Source organism: Nelumbo nucifera, chromosome 5 (assembly GCF_055504915.1).
Source record: "Nelumbo nucifera cultivar China Antique chromosome 5, China Antique-T2T, whole genome shotgun sequence".
NCBI lineage: Eukaryota > Viridiplantae > Streptophyta > Magnoliopsida > Proteales > Nelumbonaceae > Nelumbo > Nelumbo nucifera.
In genome coordinates, this window is record NC_142653.1 from 38472984 (window position 1) to 38494656 (window position 21673).

Genomic DNA, 21673 nt, shown 5'->3' on the forward strand with positions numbered 1-21673 from the left:
CTCTAGGGTTTTACAGCAAACCCTACTGTTGGGCCGAACTGTCTCAGCTTTGTTTCTCTCTGCTCTAGGGTTTGAAAGTGATCTTGCGGCAAGCCCTAGTGTTAGACTGAACCTTGCGATCTACCTAGAGCTGTCCTCAAGTTTATTGTTAGCATTGATCAGATTCTAGGGTTTCATATTAACCCTACTGCAAGTCTATCTATACGGTACTGATTGGATTGTGCAACTGAACTATTCACTTTAAGGACTGATTAAAACCCTAATTCTGCCAAGCAGATCAGACTTACTTCTAAGCTGTTTTTAGAGTCTTTTGGGGTTTTTGAACTCTCTTAAGGGGTGAGAACCCTACGGACAGCTGCTGTTGTGTTTGCTAGTTGGTTTCAGATCAGAGTTATCTCAGTTCTGTGCACATACACTATGAATACAGATCGGTTCTACACTGTTGTTGATTGTGATTGGTAGTCCAAGTGCTGTTTTTGAGACTTGACCGAAATGGAGTTTAAAAATCAGGTAGAAGGTAGCTTTGGGAACATCAGTTATGGGTTCTACACTGTTATTTGGAATGGGCCCAATCAGCCATGATGGCTATTGGGGGAAGAGGTAAATTAGGGTACCTCTTGGGAGATGTGACAGAACCCCCCAAGAGAGACCCTACGTATACTAAGTGGATCCAAGAAAACTAATTGGTTATGACATGGCTGTGTAATTCTATGCAGCCTCATATTAGCCGCAACTACTTGTGGGCAAAGACAGTTAAGGAGATATGGGATGTGATGAAAGAAACTTATTCCCAACCCCTTAATGTTGCCAGAGCATATGAATTGAAATGTGAAGTGAAAAATCTTAAACAATGAGAGAAACCGGTTTCAGTATATTTCTCTACCTTGTAGTCCCTGTGGCGTGAAATTGATCACTTAGAGACTCTTGAGTGGGAGAGTCCCAAAGATGCACAGATATATAGAAAGCAGGTCGAGACAAACCGGGTGTTTGAGTTTCTGGCGGGCCTAAATTCAGAGTATGATATTGTGCGGCAACAGATTTTGACTAGAGACAGTGTGACTCTCTCTCGGGCATACTCATTCGTACACAGTGAAGAGACTAGAAGGAAAGTTATGATGCAGCCTCAGCCCCTCACACCAGCCTTTGTAGCGGTCACACCCAAATCAAGAGGTGATTCAGAGAAGGACAGGAGGAAGGAAGACAAGAAGGATGTGGTATGTGAACATTGTAAGAAACCCAAACATACAAAAGAAACATGTTGGAAACTGCATCCTCACTTGGTTCCTGCGAAGTTGAGAAGCAAGAAGGGAACTGCTCATGTGGCCGTGAACACTAATTCAGCATCCTCCTCTGGCACAAGAGGAACACCTTTAGAGACCTTAGCTGCAGTTCGGGCTGCCCTAATACAGTTAGAAAAGGAAGTTGGAAATTCAGCTCAGCCACCGTAGTCACCATCAGCTCCTGACACATCTGCCCTTGGTATTTACATTAACACATAATAATATAAAACTGAAAAATAAATAACTAGAATAACAGCAGCTAACCCTAGGATGACTAAGAACATTCTGCCCTACGGACAGAGTAGGACCACAGCTGTGGGGCCCACATCAGTGTTTGAGTCCCTTAAACAGCTCCTTCATCAAGAATTTGAGGTGAAAGACCTTGGTGTACTCCGGTACTTTTTGGGTATTGAGGTTGCTAGATCCAAACAGGGCATCTTTATCTCTTAGAGGAAATATGTCCTAGACCTGTTGGCAGAAACTGGAAAGTTAGGTGTCAAGCCTGCAGATACACCCATTGAACAGAACCACAAGATTAGTGCAGAGAGTGGGGAGCTTCTTGAAGACAAGTTTATGTTCCAGCAGTTGGTAGAAAAGCTCCTATATCTCTGCCTCACTCAACCAGATATTACTTATGTTGTTAGTGTTGTCAGCTAGTACATGCATTCTCCTAGAACCACACATCTTCTTGCGGCAGAAAGAATTTTAGCTTACCTGAAGAGATGCCCGGGTAGGGGTATACTGTTCAAGAACAATAACCACATGAAGGTGGAGGTCTATACGGATGCCGATTGGGCTGGGAGTGTTGATGACAGAAGATCTACCTCAGGATATTGTGCCCTTGTGGGAGGTAACCTTGTCTCCTGGAGAAGTAAGAAACAAAGTGTTGTCTCCCGGTCTAGTGCTGAAGCAGAATACAGGTCCATGGCTAACGAAGTGGCTGAAATCCTATGGCTAAGATCTCTACTTGAAGAGTTGGGTATTGAGTATGAGAAGCCCCTGATGCTGTATTGCGATAATCAAGCAGCTATTAGCATAGCACATAATCCAGTGCAGCATGACAAAACCAAACACATTGAAGTTGACCGACATTTTGTACGAGAGAGGGTCTCATCTCAAGAAGTATGCCTCCCTTACATCACATCCAATATGCAACTAGCAGATATCCTCACTAAAGTTGTGTCAAGAAAGAAGCTAGAGGCGGATATATCCAAGTTGGGAATGATAAACATTTACTCCCAACTTGAGGGGGAGTGTAGAGAACACTGATGTGGGCCCCACAGCTGTGGTCCCACTCTGTCCGTAGGGCAGAATGTTCCTAGTCATCCTAGGGTTAGCTGTTGTTATTCTAGTTGTTATTTATTTTTCAGTTTTATATTATTATGTGTTATGTAAATACCAAGGGCAAATGTGTCCTTTCATGTAACTAGCATAACCTATAAATATTAAATAGAAGTAGCGGCGGCAGAATTATTCAGATTCTGTCCTTCCTTTCAAAGTTTGTGTTCTACTGCTCTCTCTCTTCTCTTTCTCCTCTTTCCTCTACACTTTCTCTTCTTTTCGAACCTGAAATTTCTTAGTGTTCAAGACTGATAGCAGTCTTGAACAACTACAAATAATAATAATAATAATAATAATAAATTAAGACTTCATAGTTTGATACAACAGTGAAGCAATCTCATGTGGTGAAAGAGTAACTTTTGGATACACCAAGATCCAAAACATTGGCCATATAAGTGATTGATGGAAATTTATACTGATTTTTGCAAATGCTAAGCAAAAGCAAAGATCAGATACAAATTATAACATATTCTACTTAATTGATCATTGTCAATAGTAATTAAAGAAAGAAGAAACCTGGACAATCTTCATTGAAATCAAATTTGGGGGAACCTCTTAGATGAAACTAAAAGAAGACCCCAAACAAGTTGGTTTGAAACTGAATATTACAGAATATGATGAAGAATCATTTTTGAAGTATGGACAATGGTACATCAAGTTGTACTATGCATGTCAACCAATTTCCATCTAGAGATATTAGCTTTTAGAATCAACGGTGATGAGTGATGACCAAAGATAATTTATCAATGACAAAGAAAATATGAACCTCCAAAGGCTAAAGGCCTGAGTTGAAGGAGATCGATACACAAAAGATACAAACATCTTCATAACTAGGCCCTACCTGGCTTGAAGCACCTCATACAAGATCAGATCTCCCAAACCCAGCCCTAGTAAGAGAGTAAATCAGCTCATTGGATGATCTGGATATCCACCTCAATGACTTTTTTATCTTAGAAGCCAACAACTCTGTTTCTTTAATGTGATGTCTAAAAATCTGAGGCAAACAGCTGTGCCCAAAAGCCACTGAATCACTACTTGATAATTGCCTTCTACAACTAGAGATGATAATCCAAGTCCTAAAACCAGGTTTAAATAATAATTCTTATATGTTGATTGCCTTGTTGGACTATAAGCCTTCTGACTTCTGAGATGAAGTTCTACATGAAAATGCCTTCCATACAATGTACCAACTTCATGTCAAAAGTGTTTCTTTTGACTTTTTCCCTCAATTTCACTTAACCACTCCTTGAGATGAATAAGAACCTTAACACAAACTAAACCACAATAAAGTTTCATTGAGCATCTCTTTAAGTATCAATCCAAAACCTAACCATCTAAGCATAGAAATTTTCTTCAAGTATACATTGAAGCATCATCAACCAAATCCCCAACCATCTGATGGAAATTTCTCAGACAAATATTCCATTTTGTTTTTTGGTACAGGGCTGAAATTTTCAGATGGATGTAAAGGCAACAGCTAAATAGAAAAACGGGATACAAACCTGCATGTAAACAACTAAACAAGCTAAAGCCTTCAGGTGATACCCATGCTGACTTCATAACACTTAGAACAACTTAAATTCCATACTATATTGCTATAATTTTAGACAGTGAATGTTGCCGAACCATAGTTGTCAAAGTGTCACCTAGGCAATAAGGTGCCTGCTTTAATTGCTAAATTAATATGAAATTGCTCTATTAAATATTATATTAGTATTATTCTTGAAAATATTGAATTTGGTGTATTTAAAATACTGTTTTCTTAGATATGAAGATTTTCCATGTTTTGAGTGGAAATGTAATGTTTTTAATAAAGAAATGTGCTGTTTTTCAATTAATATGCATGATGAATGTTATATAAAACTAGGGAAACAACCAAAATTTAGATTTTTATTTTATGAAATTCTTATTGCCTAGGTGACTAGGCACCACACTGTCGCCTAGAATCGCCTAGATATATCGTTTTTTTTTATCAGCAAATCGCCTAGATATATCTCAAAAGTAGATTGACAGATTCTGTTGTATGTTTTTTTTTTTATCAATAGATTTTGTAGTATGTTTTGCATCATCATATTAATACAAGCTCAAATAGCTTAACAGCATATAAAATGTTGATTCTTGAATTATATATCTGATCCAATAATGTGTATAACTGAATGTTATAATTCCTATCTCAATCCTTCTGTTGAAAAAGGAACTTGTAGCCATCAAATCCACTAATTTTTGTGGGTAAAATATCTGAAAAGGGTTCTGAATGTGTCAATATGTTTGGAAGAATTCTTGCAAATAAGAATTCCAAAAATGTTCATTTAATCACTTTTTTTTTTTTTTGCAAAGTCTGTCTACTACCTATTTACCTCTAATTCCAAGTTAATAGTTGTGCTTCTTTCTTCAAAATAATGGAGACACTTTAGGTGAAATGAGAATATGCAACAACAGGGACTGTAACAGAAAGACTGTCCGGCCCAATAACTACAACAGGATAGAAATGCCGGAACTCATTCTATCTCAAAAAAACTGGGGGTGCAAGTTGGGTTGCCCAAGTTCAAGAGCTTCAACTACATCAGGCTTGGGTTTGGACTCAGGCCCATTCAAAATTTTACAAGTGCACAACCCAACCTGACCCAAGTTGTGCCCATACCCAGCCCACCGACATATGCACACACACACACATATATAATGCCTCTTCTTCTTTATCATACTTTGTGAATTCCAGAAAGCAACATATCTCAATATTAATACAAATTACATGCAAGACATATGTAAGTTGAGCAGACGTAATGGTTTCCATAAAGATCTATTAGATTCAAATTTGCACCTTACTGGAAATCCTTTCATCTTCCTTCATTCATTATAGGACTTAAACCATTAGGCACAACTCTTTCTTTCATTCATACTTCTCAATATACAAAAGACATGAAAACACAAATAGCTGTTTTCTGGTTGTGTCAGGTTGTCCATTGATTCAATTTTAACCCAGTCATATTTATGTGAAGACTAATAAGTTGATTATTTTCAAGCCTACTCCAACTTGATGGCAAGAAAAAACCTAAACCAATCTTGCCTGACCTCAGGGTAGCTCACTTATGTTAAGGTTAAATCTGATCAGAATTCCCTGCATCACCACAGCATGCAAACTTGTTGGTTTAGAGAAAGAAGTATCTTAGGAAATGCAAGGATTATAACACGACTGTAAGTTTGTAAGGCTTTGATCTCACATTTTTAAGACCATTATCCTTCATATATTGGATGGGCTGCATAATTCCAAATTCCTCAATATCAGCTTCCCTTTAAGAACCTTATTGAGTTGCCTGCTTGATTTAAGTTCTCAAGCAAAAAGAGGCTTCCATAAATTTTCTCCCACTTCTGTCAGAAAATGGAACTACAGTCTTGTTCTTCTCCCATTCCTTAAGTTTGGAGGTTTCTATTATCACTTGCACACCCAACAAATATAATGGCCTGACCAATTAGTATAACACAACATAAGCACTAATTTCCGACCTCCCAAAACAGCAGGCCGATTCCAAGGAGTCAAGGACCCGCTGAAACTCAATTGAACTCCAAAAAGCCTTACCTTAACTACATCGGGTCAAGTACATGAACCCAATTTCACCATTCCATTTTATCAGAGTCCATATCCATTACTAAGCTGTAAACCCTCAAATCATTTCCCACTGGCTCCGAGGAAAGACCCTCTTAAAATATAACAGAATCATCAAGCAACCATCTTCTGAGTAGGAGTCAAAAAAAGATCTCCAGCGAGTTTGGGGGAGAAAACCATCTTCTGACTAAGCTTATAAGTAGCAAATAAACAGCCAAGAGATCACATAAGAAAAAACCCATTAAGGATAAACCAACTTCTCTAAAAATCCAGTCATATCAGTAAAACAGTAAAAAGTTATCATGAGATGAGGTTCTCGATGGTTTCCCGTCTTTTGAGGTCAGGCGTGAAGCATAATTTAATAGAACTATATGAGACAGAACGGAATCTAGGGTTAAGATTTTGAATCGTACCAGGTCTTCGTCAATGACATGACAATCGAATTCGTCGTCCCATCCTTGATGCAAGTTCTTCTCCTTCACTAGTTCGCCCACGTTGATACGGCGGAGCTGCGTCGCGTCGGCCAGCAGAGATGATGTGGTCGTTTTACCCGTCCCCGGGGTTCCGGTCACTAGAATATTAGGCTTCTTCCTGCTATTCTGAGCCATGGCAAAACCTATAGTTGTACTTCAACCTTCCTGGTTTTCCTCTCTCTCTCTCTCTTCTTCGTTTAATTTTCAGTTAGAACTCACTCTGCAAGAACGACAAGGGTAAGGCAACGTTGCTACTCACGTTACTAGGGCTGTCAATTGGTCGGGTCTAACCTATAGACCCGAACCGATTATAACGGTTGCAGTAGGGGAGTTCATCAAAAACAAACCGAATCGAATCGAAAATTACAGATAACCGAACCGTTGATCAATATGAAAAAACGAAGGTATCAATTTGGTTTTAGTCAATCAATATGAAAAATTGGCAATTAATATATATATATATATATATGAAAACTATATAATATACATAAATAAATAAATATTTACATGTATATTAAAGAATTTTTATTGTTGAATCCACTCCAACAAATCTTAACCCCACCGTACAGGTGGGATGAATCCTGACTGTGAATTGGTCAGATGTGGTTTATTGGGGCTGCTAGTAGACTAGGATTTTTAATATATTTTATATATACTTATTATATATAATATATTATTCATTATTTGTAATATAATATATTATATGTATTTCTAATATTTATATATTTATTTTATAATATATATTATAAACATCAAAAAATTGAACTAGTCAAAAACTAAATTGATCAAGTGGTTAATCAATTGGTTTCAGTTCAATTCTAGTTTATGGTTTTTCAAAATTTGGTGATGAGGTACACAAGTACCCACAAATCAGCTAAGTTCATCGGGAAAATCAGTGGAGGCGAATACAAGACCATTTAACGCTTTACTATTACTATTACGGGATGGTAATGTCAACACCTAGCTTGCTATTACTATTAAAGCCTGAGAATTAACAAAATTATCACTAAAACTTTAGAAGACCACCTACAATCAGAAATTTTGTCCCACCAATGGTTATACCGATGGATCCACCCGTAGGTTCTAGTTCCAGGATTTATATCAATGGATCGGTTCCCGTCCCCAATTGATGGTTACAAGAGAAAGCCTGTAACTGTGGCATCACAATTCACAAGAGAGAGAGCCTCAATATTTAGACACCGGAGGCAGCTGGAATTGAGAATTCATCGCTTGTAGAAGAGACCAAGGTAGAAAATTAATAAGCAACTCAATTCAACACAAGCAAGCATCCAAGCATGATCAATTACAATCACAGTATGATATTGTAACGCTTAATTAATTGGATTCACATCACAGTTTACACTTTTACAGGTCACAGCCTAACTTTGCCTGCAAGCATGAAAGACTTGTAGATGACTGTTCGGATGAGCTTAGGCCCACCCCAAGAACTCTCAAGCTCTTTAACCACACCTTGAGATAGCAAATCAATGCCCCGTTCCTTGGCTGTAGTGACTGCAGACCATGACCGAAGCAACCCCAGAAACCCTTCAAATGAGGTCTCCTTCTGCATGTCTAGCATCAATGGCTTCCCCTCCGTTCCAAGGCCTATACTTTCAAAGGGAGAGGGAAGAGTGCTGTAATCATCGAACACATAGCCAATGTGTGGATCCCAGAATTGCATTGTGGTGTCACGGAAGCGCTTCAGGACTGGATCAAAGATGGGGCTAACAGCAAACTCATTGTAGCCCCAGACAGCTACTATCCCTCCTGGTTTCTTCAAAAGCCGAGTCACAAGCGAGTAGAAATTTGGGAGGTCAAACCAGTGCACAGCTTGAGCCACAGTGATCAGGTCTACTGAATTTTCTTCGCCCAACGAAGAGATTAGCTCGTCGTCGGAAATGGAGAGTGGAGTGTGAAGATAGCGGACCCTAGGGTGTGGCATGGAAAGCTTCAATTGGGCTTCGCTAACATCTGTTCGGATCACTTGCTCGTAGTGCTCAGCAAGCTTCCATGAAACAAAATATTTGAACAAGAAAAGAAAAGAAAGAAAGAAAGAGGGACACAGGACACAGCCTGCCTCAGTGTGTACAGTACCGTCTAGTTGTGATGGGTGAACTATCAATATATTTATTATCAGTTGGGAAAACTGTAGGAAATGGTTGGTCTGAGTCTAATGTCATGGGCGGAGCCTGGGGCATGGCTCCTCAAAGTTTTGAAGAACACCCTTGTCTGAACTGGGTCTTTGATGAGAAATAAAAAGGAATATCGAAAATCCGAGTGACTGAATCTGAACCAATTAATTTCAAAAGCAACAGAAAGGAGTAGGAGAGTCGGTCCAAAAGAAGATTCGATATTCCTCACTTCTTTTTCTCATTTACCTTTTCCTTTCCTATTGTTTTTATTTTTAATTATTTTGACAAAAATAACAAATTAGTGGATAATTTCTAACATAACAAAAACATGTGGATAAAAGGTGTATTAACCGGGACATGTGTCATACAACTATTATGTGCTCATTCATTGTGCTTACTTAATGTACCTACTACATCTAGATCCCATTTAAAATTGTGCATGAGACTTTCATTTGGCATGGCTCTATGTGATAAAAGAAAGAGTTCATCTTGATAAAAACCCAGGTTCCATCCTTGGCTGATGTAGCCAGAGTCCCTTAATAAGGTCAAATAGGTATCTTCTCTATGAGTTCACATTTCTGCCCCACAGTACATATCCGTCGTGTATTGAGAACATCTTTCAGGACCATGTCATCATCGGGAGATGTGAACTCCTTCTCTACATGGTAGGGGAAGGGTAAGTCTATGTAGAGAAGAAGCCTAAGGGAGCTTATTCCCCAAGATAAGAGGATCAAAGATGAAAAGAAGAGGATGATGACTAACCCCAAGGGCTGCTTGGTCGTTGCCAGTGCCAACATCTGTTGGATTTTAATCTCATAAGAGATTAAATCCAATGGGTTTGATTGGTCAATTACATGAGAAATTGCACCTGCACACTTGGTTGAAAAATCAGTTTTTCTCTTACAAAAAACCCAGTTTTGAACTTGTCTCACATTGCAAATTATAAGTTTTGTTTTTAGTTTTTCAATAGGAGCTTATTTACACTCCTTAGAATTAGTAGAGGAGAGTATGAGGATTCGATACCACGCAATACGCGCACCCGCATGGCTTGCGATGGACGGCTCTGGTTTTGGTGCATTGATGACCGTTGATGAAATCAACGGTCACGATTCGATCGGGTGTGATCAAGAGGCACAATTCAAAGTTAACAGTCACCAATTGTTAACTACTTTTTAAATAGTCACAATGTTTGAAATTGTGACTGTTCAATGTGCCTTCTCTAAACCAGCACCTACCTTTTCTTCATACCTCTTCACAAATTATTTAAGGAGCATGAATCAGACTCCAAAACACACAATTTCGAAATTCACTCTCTCTCTCTCTCAGTCCGGTCTGCTACAGTCTCACAGAAGATTTCTCTGGAGACTCTTCAACTTTGTTGGTTGCAGATTCTCGCCCAAGGCTCTGTTGTATCCTGGGAACGAATTTGCCTGTAACCCAACAGCAAACTCAGTAAAACTGAGTGGGGGCAAATAACGTTCTAAAGACAATGTCTTCAGACGTGCCTCAGAGCTTCTCCTCCAAAGTTACAGTGACCCCATCTTCTCCAACAATTTTAGAATGTTATTCTGCAATGGAGGCGGAAGCAAGCATGACTTCGATCAAGATGATGAACCAAGATCTTGTTCGACAAGACCAGTTCGATGGAGAAATTTTCAGTCGATGGCAAGACAAGATGATCTTCTTTCTGACCACACTGAAGCCATACTATCTACTGGACCCGAATCTGCAATCACTTCCTAAACCCACTGACAAAGACTTTGAGAAACTAAAGAAGGAAAGAGCAAAACGAGAAGAGGACTCACTTATGTGCCGATGACACATACTGAATGTCTTATCAAACCGGCTCTACAACTTCTACAAGGAACTTACAACTCCAAAAGAAATCTGGAAGGCCCTGGAATTCAAATACAAGGTGCAAGAAGCAAGTACGAATAAGTATTTTATTGCAGAATACTTTGACTTCACCATGAACGTCCATAAACCTATACTGGAGCAACTTCATGAACTACAGGTGATAGTCAACAAAATTCGATCCCTTAACATCATCATTCCTGAATCTTTCTATGTGGGAGCAATCATTGCCAAACTTCCACCCTCTTGGAAAGATTACAGGAAGAAGCTTTTGCACAAGGCTGAAGAACTTACCTTGGAGCAAATTCAGCAACACCTTCGTATTGAAGAAGAATCTCGAATTAAAGACAGTAAGGATAAGACCCTGACCGGTATGCTGAACTCTAAGGTCAATTTTGTGGAAAACGGATCGAAGAAGACTAACCCTGCATTACAAGTAAAGAAAAATGATGGGAACTTCAAGAAGAGCAACAATAAAAAAGAATGCTGCTATGTTTGTGGAAAGAAGGGGCATTATGCCCGAGTCTGCCGACATCGGAAAGGCGGAACCAAGTCTGCAAACATGGTAGAAGACAATCTCATGGCCATGATTACTGAAATCAACATGGCAGAATCGTCTTCTGGATGGTGGTTTGATTCAGGCGCCACAGTCCATGTTTGCAAGGACAAGTCCTTGTTCAAGACATATGAAGAAGTGACTGATGGCCAGGAGGTACAGATGGGAAACCAAACATGTGCCAAAGTTGTTGGAAGATGCAGCGTAGAGTTGAACTTCACCTCCGGAAAGACACTAACTCTCCTGAATGTTCTCCATGTTCTTGACATTAGAAAGAACTCGGTTTCAATAAATCTTATTTGTAAGAGGGGATTCAAAGTTGTCTTTGAATCCGACAAACTAATCCTATCCAAGAATGGGATGTTTGTTGGAAAGGGATATGGTTGTAATGGTATGTTCAAATTAAGTATTAATGAAGGAAAAGTTCCTGCTTATATTGTTGATTCTTTCTTTTTATGGCATGATAGATTAGCACACTTGAATTTTAAATCCATAAAGAACATGAGCAAACTAGGTATAATTGCTTACAGTAATGAATCAACCGAAAAATGTGAAATATGTGTAAAATCAAAAATGGCTAAGAAACATTTCCCTAGTATTGAGAGAAATTTTCAACTTCTAGAACTAATCCATTCTGACATATGTGAACTCAATGGTGTATTAACTAGAGGAGGTAAGAGATACTTCATAACATTTATAGATGACTTTTCTAGGTACACCTATGTCTATCTTATGAGAACTAAGGATGAAGCCTTTGACATGTTTAAACTATATAAGACTGAAGTTGAAAATCAACTAGAAAAGAAAACTAAAATCCTTAGAAGTGATAAGGGGTGCTGAATACTTTAAAAATGAGTTTAATTCTTTCTGTGAAGAATTTAGAATAATACATCAATGTTCTGCTCCCTATACCCCTCAACAGAATGGTATGGCTGAAAGGAAAAATAAAACACTTACAGAAATAATAAACTGCATGTTGTTAAAAGCTGATGCACCCTTAAACCTGTGTGGGGAAGCACTCCTAACAACTTGCCATTTACATAACAGAATTGTTTCTAGAGTTAATAACAAATGCCCATATGAATTATGGACAGGAAGAAAGCCTAATTTAGCATATCTAAAAGTGGGGGTGCTTATCATATTATAGAGTTTCAGATCCTAAAAGAACAAAGTTATGACTCAGAGCTAAGAAAAGTATGTTTGTTGGATATACAGAACATAGCAAGGCCTATAGGCTTCTAGACTTAGAGTCCAACATAATAATTGAAACTAGAGATGTTGAATTCTTTGAAAATAAACTATGTTCTGAATCTACAGAAAATGACAGAGAAATTCAGATTTCAATACCTATTGATAATAATGAGACTGATAGAAGAAATGACACAACTGTAACACTTACAATAGGACTTAGAAGAAGTCAAAGACAAAGAACAAGAAACACTTAGGTTCAAATTTTATCTCTACTCAGTCAATTGTATTTTTGGTCGAGGCTGATAGGGAGAAGATTTTAAATAAGATACCTATTGTCCTAAACATTAAAAATGATCCAAAAACCTACAGTGAGGCCATGACCTCTAGAGATGTTGCCTTTTGGAAGGAAACTATAAATGATGAAATGGATTCAATAATGTCAAATAATACATGGGTACTAATAGACCTGCCTCCAGGATCAAAACCAATAAAATGTAAATGGGTGTTTAGAAGAAAATACAACACTGATGGAACTATACAAACTTTTAAGGCTAGATTGATAGAAAAAGGATTTAGTCAAAAGGAAGGGATTGATTACTTTGACACCTATGCACCAGTGGCTAGAACAACTTTCATTAGAACACTCATAGCATTAGCATCCATTTATCACTTGTCTGTTCACCAAATGGATGTTAAAACTGCTTTCTTAAATGGTGATTTAAATGAAGAGGTTTACATGGAACAACCGGAATGATTTGTTCTTCCTAGAAATGAGAAGAAAGTCTGTAAATTGGTTAAATCACTATATGGATTAAAACAAGCACCTAAACAGTGGCATGAGAAATTTGATTCATGCATTATAGCTTTTGGTTTTAAACATAATAGTGCTGATAGATGCATCTACTCAAAATTCACTAAAAATTATGGAGTAATTGTGTGTCTTTATGTTGATGATATGCTTATTGTGGATACAAATATGATTGGCATAAATGAAACTAAAAACTACTTATCATTTGTCTTCAAGATGAAAGATTTAGGAGAAGTAGATACCATCTTGGGAATAAAAGTTAAAAAGCATAGTAGGGGCTATGCATTAAGTCAATCACATTATATTGAGAAAGTACTTGAGAAATTTAAGCATTTAGGGTTTAAAGAATATGATTCTAGTATAAAGCTAGTAGGAATACTGGTAGAGCAATTGCACAACTTGAGTATGCTAGTGCAGTAGGAAGCTTGATGTATGCTATGCTTTGTACCAGACCTGATATTGCATTTGCAGTAAGTAAACTCAGTCGGTTTACAAGTAATCCTGGTGCAGAGCACTGGAAGGCAATTGGGAGAGTTCTTGGGTATCTCAAGAGAACCTTGGAACTTTGCTTGTTTTACTATGATTATCCAACTGTACTAGAAGGGCACACTGATGCAAGTTGGATTACCGGTAATTGAGATAACAAGTCCACATCTGGATGGATTTTTCGTCCTTGGTGGAGGTGCAATCTCTTGGGCATCCAAGAGACAAACTTGTATATCTCACTCGACCATGGAATCTGAATTCATAGTCTTAGCGGCTGCTGGAAAAGAGGCTGAATGGATTAGGAATTTATTATTGGATATAAAACGTTGGCCTAGTCCTATGCCTTCAATTTCCATTTATTGTGATAGTGAGGCAACTCTATCAAGGGCCTACAGTGGTACCTACAATGGTAAGTCCAAACATATAAGTCTGAGACATGAATTTATTAAACAACTGATTCAAGATGGAGTCATCACTATAACCTATGTGAGGTCAAGTAAAAACTTGGCTGATCCTCTTACAAAAGGCTTGGCTAGAGAATTGGTAAGAATGACAACCAAAGAGATGAGTTTAAAACTCTTTACTTAGTCACCTGTAATGGTAACCCAACCTGAACTGGAAAACCATCAGTATTGGGTTTAATGGATAACAACAAGTTATAGCAATGTGACTGTTAGCACTGACATTGAGAATTTTCCCATCACAACATAAACAGTGCCGTCCGTTATGATGAGAGGTTGAGATAAACTCTTAATGAAGTTCTGAAATGTGCTAAATAACGGAGCACATAGTGGAACTTTTCCTATGTGAACATAGAAGTGGTGCCGCTTCTCATGAGAGTTTGGGTTTGCTCTCGGAATTGTTCATGAAACTAGGAAAGAAGCACATGGCCATAACAGTGCTGAGCAAAACTTGAAACTCTTGCAGAGACTGAACATTTTTATATGTATAGGTGTTTCCGGTCTGTCTTGAGAGTAGTTGGTTTAAGGTCTTACCATCAATAACTTTGACAAGGCTCTGAGATAACTATACTAACAAGAGGTTTAAGTTGATAAACACCTTTTGTATGCATAACTGTGTCATAGTAGTTTGGATTGAGAGAGAACTATGTAATTGATCAATCAATGTGGGGGATTGTTGGATTTTAATCTCATAAGAGATTAAATCCAATGGGTTTGATTGGTCAATTACATGAGAAATTGCACCTGCACACTTGGTTGAAAAATCAGTTTTTCTTTTACAAAAAACCCAGTTTTGAACTTGTCCTACATTGGAAAATTATAAGTTTTGTTTTCAGTTTTTCAATAGGAGCTGATTTACACTCCTTAGAATTAGTAGAGGAGAGTATGAGGATTCGATACCGCGCAACGCGCGCACGCGTGTGTGCGGCGCAATGAGGCGCTTTAAAGGCGCACTTTGCGCGCACTTGTGTGGCTTGCGATGGACGGCTCTGGTTTTGGTGCGTTGATCACCGTTGATGAAATCAACGGTCACGATTCGATCGGGTGTGATCAAGAGGCACAATTCAAAGTTAACAGTCACCAATTGTTAACTACTTTTTAAACAGTCACAATGTTTGAAATTGTGATTGTTCAATGTGCCTTCTTTAAACCAGTACCTACCTTTTCTTCATACCTCTTCACAAATTATTTAAGGAGCATGAATCAGACTCCAAAACACACAATTTCGAAATTCACTCTCTCTCTCTTTCTCTCAGTCCGGTTTGCTACAGTCTCACAGAAGGTTTCTCTGGAGACTCTTCAACTTTGTTGGTTGCAGATTCTCGCCCAAGGCTCTATTGTATCCTGGGAACGAATTTGCCTGTAACCCAACAGCAAACTCAGTAAAAGTGAGTGGGGACAAATAACGTTCTAAAGACAATGTCTTCAAACATGCCTCAGAGCTTCTCCTCCAAAGTTACAGTGACCCCATCTTCTCCAACAACATCCCATGCCAAGGTCCTGGAAGAAGTGAGAGCCACAAGCATTGAATACCAATCGTTGGGATACCTGGGCCTTGCATCTGCATACACATCTGCATGCTTGTCGAACAAACCAGCCATCTCGATCCCCACGCCCACAGAAATGGGAAATGGCTAAATGGGTTTTGATGGAGAAGAGCTATGTGGAGTTATTTATTCACTCAAAACTCAAAAGGAATCTACTCCTTTGCTGAGAAGGTTCATGACTTCTGCTTGCAGATTGCAACTTGAGGGAGAAATGACGTCTGCTATGATGTATTGGGTTGCATTGGAAGGTTGAAAATGATGCCTGAGATAGATGCAACTTTTGTTCGGTTAGGCCTCCAGGGTGATGGAATAGATAGAAGTCAAGAGTCAATCTTCTTGGATTTCTATGGTTATCTGCATGCAGAAACAAGATTGATGTAATTCCTAATAAAAACAAGATTGTCTAGTAGAAAGGGTTGATGGATTGAAATAGGGTGGTATGATGCCTAGCTGCTCTGTGGGATGATGCATATGTTCAATGCATCTAAAAACCTTTACTTGCACCGCAAGTTAATTAAACTCATCATTATTTGTTTGGTTTGAAGGAAAAGTTGGATATCTTGTGAAGGGTTATACAATGGGGTATAGCCCATCCCCCAATCCATAACCCCTCTAACTTAGGTGCAGGTGGGATTTGATCCCAAGTCTCTGCTACAACTAGTAGAAGACTTTATCAATCAGCTGATTGGCACCTTACAAAACAAGAACATTCCTTATTGACATCACAACCGGCATGAAACCCATCCGAAACATCGAACACTAGATGTAGTTGCAACTGTTGAAACCCATCCTCTTAAGCTTTACTTCTCTCTCTTAAATCTCCTTATGGCTCTCTAGCTCTAATAAAGCAAGTGTATAAAGTAGATGGATTGAGTGTGGTTAAGTACCAACCCTTTTTTATTCAACGCACTGCATATGAGTTTACTTGCTAGTTATGAAAATGATTAAAACAAGCACATCCATTTATTCAACAATGGTGTATGTCAATAAATGGGGTGTGGCCAACTGCCCATTTACCTCCAGATTTATCTAGTCGAGCTGAAGACATATTTTATGTGTTTGTTTGGTAGAAACTTAAGCAAGTTGATTCATACGAGAACAGAAGCAAGAATCCAAGCTTGATTAGTTAACAAACTGTAAATACAAAGATGCAGAGTTTTTGTGGGTGGGGGATGTATTTTTAGAAGAAGCAGAAACTAAGGATGTATTTTCAGAAAATAAACAACTACCTCATCATCAAAAGCAATACAACTTTGCTGATGTGGCAGTTGTTTTTGTTTTAAAAAGCAAAATCAACCATATTGTTAAACACCCTCTTAGATATTCACATCATACTTCACAGATCCAGTAATAAGCTAATAATACAGATAATCTTAAACCATGAGAAAAAAAATATTCTAATAATCCAAGTGCATATGCACGATTACAGTTTTAATTATAGATTATAGGCTAATTACATCACAACCATGCATGTGATTAAGATTAACAATTCAACTATCCAGTTGAAAGCTGTAGTGGCCTACTGGGAATCTTCTCCGCCTCTTGAAAAACAACCACAATAGCTTGGGCCTCGGGTTAACTACTACATATTATATTCTGAAAAAGATTCTGTGTAATGTTGGGCACAAGGAAACTTTGGCTGTCCATGTTCGACAGCCTGGACTGTTAACAGGTTTTTCCCTGCGTGATATATGGAAAGAGCCCTATTGACAGTCAAATATTTTCCGTTGGGCATGATCATTCGCTTCTCCCTCTTACGACCAAACTTACCTAATTTCGTCTATTAGTGGGGGTTGTCAATAGCCCTGTTCATGGGCTGGGTAGTCCGACGGCCCGGCCTGTTCCCAGCCTGAGCTTGGACATACTCTTTAGGACTGCGGGCCTGAAGTCGGGCCCAAAACACTAAGCCCACTTCTTTTGGGCTGGGCTCAGGATTTATCATAAAAGCTCGCCCCGAGCCCAGGCTGACTTTATTTTATATAATAAAAATATATAAATATTTGTATATATTATATATATTAAATATTTGTATTATTAATCCAAAACCCTAACCCAACTTTTCCCTTTTTTGGCCTTTTCTCTCTCTTTTGAATCCCTCTTCACACTTTCTTTTTTCAACCTCCAAACTTCCCTATTCTCACTTGGTCATACACACTTCTTACCCTTCCACCTCCTCCACCCAAACAGTCCAAGTCCACCACACCACTGGTCTTAAACAAAACTTCAGTAATATTTTAGATCTAATCAAAACTTCAGAAAATTTGGGAAAAGCCCGGCCTGGTCCATGAACAGGTTAAGTTGTTAATAAGAAAATTTAGGTTGAAGTTAAGGAACACCTCACAACAACCCAGAGTCTGATTGGTCCATACAGAAATGGGAATAGAAATTGAAATAAGTATGAATGAGATTTCTTTCCCAAATGAGGCAGGGATTAACTATTCCCTCAAATAGAGGAATGTCATTCTAGCTAGGATAGGAATAGGATTCCCGTTCCACCCAACTAAACAGTTGAAATTGGAATATTTCAAACCCCTATTCCTGCCAACTAACTGGGACCCAAAGTACTGACTTTATTATAAATCAGGTTTTACCCAAACAAAAAAAATATATATATTCATTACTATAATGGTGAATTGGTATTTTTCTGTTCACATATGGTTCTTCACTTCCCAATGTCTGACTCTTGCAGAAACTTGGATCAAATCCTACTACCACCAGAATTCTGGTACATTTGGTAGGGATGACCTAGGACCAAGTGGTGCATTTGCCGCTTATTGTAGAGGAGACCTAAGCCACCTGGGCCACTAAAACTATAAAATGGGTTGTGCTGCCCGCGGCTCGATACGATTTTTGGCCGGCCTGGCACGACAAAATGGGGGCCTTACCAAAAACTCCAAACCCTATACAAAAAAATATCCAAACCCAAAGCTACAGAATTCCAGGTGATTTGGCTCATGTGCAAAAGCAAGAAGAGATGCAAGCATCCAAGATTGCAAACACACAATGATAATGAGATCATCATACATAGATATAATACACAACTGAACTTACATCTTAACTTTTCCTGCAAGCATGAAAGCCTTATAAATGACTGTTTGGATCAACTCAGACCCACCCCAAGCAATCTCAAGTTCTTTAACCACTTCCTCAGATAACAAATCAACGCCGCGTTCCTTGGTTGTAGCCACCATCGACCATGACCGAACCATCCCTATAAATCCATCAAACGAGGTCTCTATGGGCATGTCTAGCATCAATGGCTTCCCCTCTGACCCTAGGCCCACACTCTCGAAAGGAAAGGACAGTGTAGAATAACCATCGAATATGTGCTGAATCCTTGGATCCCAGAAATCAAGTGTAGTGTCATGGAAACGCTTAAAGACTAAATCGAACTCTGGGTTAACAGTGCAGTCATTGTAGCCCCAAATGGCTAGGACCCCTCCTGGCTTTCTCAGAAGGCGAGCAACAAGCGAATAGAAGTTGGGAAGATCAAACCAATGAACAGCCTGGGCCACAGTGACCAGGTCTACTGAATTTTCACCTCCTACCACTGATATTATCTCCTCATCGGAGATGGAAGGTGGAGTGTGAACGTAGCGGACTCTGGGATGTGGCATGGCTCGCTTTAACTGCGCTTCGCTCACGTCTGTTCCGATCACTTGTTCATAGTGCTCGGCGACCTGATTGCAGAACAGAGTATGTATTGTAAAAAAACCCCACTATAAAAAAAGAAAATAAAATAAAATTAATAAACCTCTTTTTGAGTTTGTTCCTTGAACTCTGCACTGCCATTTCATTGCAGTTATTTGAGCATCATCATGATCTGTAACTTTTTACTTTTTCCTAAACAATCAGATCTGAGTGGTGGTTTTAAACTTGAAATATCTCCAGATTTGGTGCATAAATTGATTACAGAATTGAACTTTTATATTATAGATGCAAGGAGGAGGAATGATCCATCAAAGGGAGGAGAGGGCTTTTACTTACCCCGAGAGCAGCTTGGCCGTTGCCTGTGCCAACATCCCATGCTAAAGTCCGACGAGGGGTGACAGCCGCAAGCATCGAATACCATTCGCTCGGATAAGTCGGCCTTGCATCTACATAAACATCTGCCTGTCTGTCGAACAATCCAGCCATGACTCTCTCTCTCTCTCTACCACTATCATTCACAATTCACAAATCACAATGTTATCGAAGCAATAAGGAATATTTGTCATTATGTTTCGTGCCAATAATATACGATCCAACACCATTCCAACGGTATGATCTGACACTGCACAATTGGCGATAAAGCTAGAGATATCACGTAATTATTAATCTTTACTGTTTTAAAATTGATTAATACTATCCCTATTGCTTCTAATAACTGCCTAAAACTTCCCCTAACATTAACATTCTATTATGAACGGTTCATATATGATATCACTTTACCATTTGGGCAAATGATGCTAATTCTATTCTTGGGCATAGATTGGTTCTATCAATGATTTCAACCCATTGTTGATCCAATCGATCGAACTGTAACCCGACCAAGATTTCAAGTCCAATTTAGTCAAGACCTGCCAAACGGTAAAAAATTGTTGACTTCGTCAAGAACCTTTTCAACCCGACTGATTCGACAATTGACCCGTTTGACCCAGTGACAGGTCACGAGTTGCACACTCAATGTATACAAGACTTTCGAAGGCCATAACTTTGCACTCCAATGTCCGATTGGAGTTTTTTTTTTATTTTGGGAAACTTTTCGAGATCTATGCATCCCAAGGAGCCGCAGGTGCTTTGCCCCGCTATTTTCGTGAAAAAAAAACTTTTTGACCTCAAATTGCAATTTTTGATATTTTTATAAATAAAAAAATAAACACATATATTAAATATAAAAATAATACATATAACTTATCTAAAACATATTCATACATTATTTATTGCTAAAATATATATATATATTTATTTATACACATATATATAATGCATATATACATTGACGTAACATAGTCTAAACTGTTCAACCCAATCAATGAACTGGTGACCTGCCACCCAAAGGCAAAAACGATTCAACCTCTGAATCTGTTTTAAAAACATTGGATTCTACTTGTTGTTGGTAATCTCCAGCACAGCACCGACGTAGGAAGGGAAAAAAATAACCTCTACATCAATGTCCTTCGAGTTCAAGTTTCCTCATTTCTCTCCGTAAATAACATAGTCACAACAGTGACTTCTTGGGAGAGGAGCAGCGACATCCTATGCTCCAATGGAATCTCCGGATTGGGGAGAAGCACCGACTACACCTGGGGAGAATCATCAACATCCTCTACTTTGATGAAATCTCTGGATTGGGGATAAGCACTGGCATCCTCTGCTCCGGATTGGAATGCATCATTTTCGTGTCTGACATTGCACTTGGCTACCCCCTCTTTTAATGCATCATTTTCTTTTCTTCATCCGGCTAAAGGAAAATGACAGATTGGCAGGTCGAGTCTTGGTTCTTTGGCTCGACCCAATTCCCGCCATGAGATCCATGTATGAGGAACTGTACTGTTTATACTTTATAGACGAGTGAACTTTGCATGTAATCACAGAGAAAGGAAGTATACGAGGACTTCGGATTAACAGCAGACCGAATGGTGCAGTTGGATAAACATGGAGAGGCCACTGTAATCGCAATGACTCATTCCCAATAGACCTCTTAGCGTGTGATACGGTCATTCCAACGTTCTGATTTACATTACACCCAGGCACTAATATCCCTTGTTGTCCTTGGGATATAGAACTACCCGTTTGATTCGTGGAAATAGGGGTCTGGAATTGGAATTGGAATGGACTATTTCGATTCCAACTGTTTGGTTGCACAAAATTATAATCTCATTCCCATTTTTGTTAAAATATCATTTCTCCTTTTGAGAGAATAGTCATTCCCTGCCCCTCCCTTAAAAAATGAAATCCCAT

At 38.7% G+C, this 21673-nt stretch overlaps 3 protein-coding genes across 5 annotated transcripts in view; all 3 read right to left on the bottom strand.

The window, feature by feature from the left end:
• LOC104606689 (adenylate kinase isoenzyme 6 homolog) overlaps window positions 1–6830 on the bottom strand; it is an 8777-nt gene extending 1947 nt beyond the window's left edge. For both annotated transcript variants that reach the window (XM_010272015.3, XM_088887860.1), the window contains exon 1: window positions 6636–6830. In XM_010272015.3, the coding sequence (XP_010270317.1) occupies window positions 6636–6830 (195 nt within the window). The remainder of the gene's footprint in view (window positions 1–6635) is intronic.
• LOC104606690 (uncharacterized) lies at window positions 6777–19959 on the bottom strand. 2 transcript variants are annotated; one of them, XM_088887859.1, is made up of 3 exons: window positions 19718–19959; window positions 18782–19410; window positions 6777–6915 (listed from the first exon to the last, which is right to left on the bottom strand). In XM_088887859.1, the coding sequence occupies exons 1-3, from the start codon at window positions 19865–19867 to the stop codon at window positions 6900–6902; spliced, it is 795 nt and encodes a 264-aa protein (XP_088743985.1). In that variant the 5' UTR covers window positions 19868–19959; the 3' UTR covers window positions 6777–6899. The 2 variants fall into 2 exon arrangements, with proteins under 2 accessions (XP_088743985.1, XP_010270319.2); XM_010272017.3 differs by lacking the exon at window positions 6777–6915 and having other exon boundaries at window positions 18703–19410; window positions 19718–19956.
• Window positions 7608–17936, bottom strand: LOC148791432 (uncharacterized). Its single transcript, XM_088887861.1, has 3 exons — window positions 15671–17936; window positions 9590–9625; window positions 7608–8700 (listed from the first exon to the last, which is right to left on the bottom strand). The coding sequence occupies exons 1-3, from the start codon at window positions 15782–15784 to the stop codon at window positions 8068–8070; spliced, it is 783 nt and encodes a 260-aa protein (XP_088743987.1). The 5' UTR covers window positions 15785–17936; the 3' UTR covers window positions 7608–8067.
• Window positions 19960–21673: the final 1714 nt, after the last annotated feature.

Excerpts from the sequence above, each read along its gene's own strand:
- LOC148791432 (XM_088887861.1), bottom strand. The coding sequence starts at position 15,784 with ATGGCTGGTTTGTTCGACAAGCATGCAGATGTGTATGCAGATGCAAGG. Across the intron at positions 9,626-15,670 it reads CTTCCAGGACCTTGGCATGG|GATGTTGGCACTGGCAACGA; the intron begins GATGTTGTTGGA and ends TAAAATCCAACA. Across the intron at positions 8,701-9,589 it reads ACGACCAAGCAGCCCTTGGG|CTTGCTGAGCACTACGAGCA; the intron begins GTTAGTCATCAT and ends GTTTCATGGAAG.
- LOC104606690 (XM_088887859.1), bottom strand. The coding sequence starts at position 19,867 with ATGGCTGGATTGTTCGACAGACAGGCAGATGTTTATGTAGATGCAAGG. Across the intron at positions 19,411-19,717 it reads ACGGCCAAGCTGCTCTCGGG|GTCGCCGAGCACTATGAACA; the intron begins GTAAGTAAAAGC and ends TTCTGCAATCAG.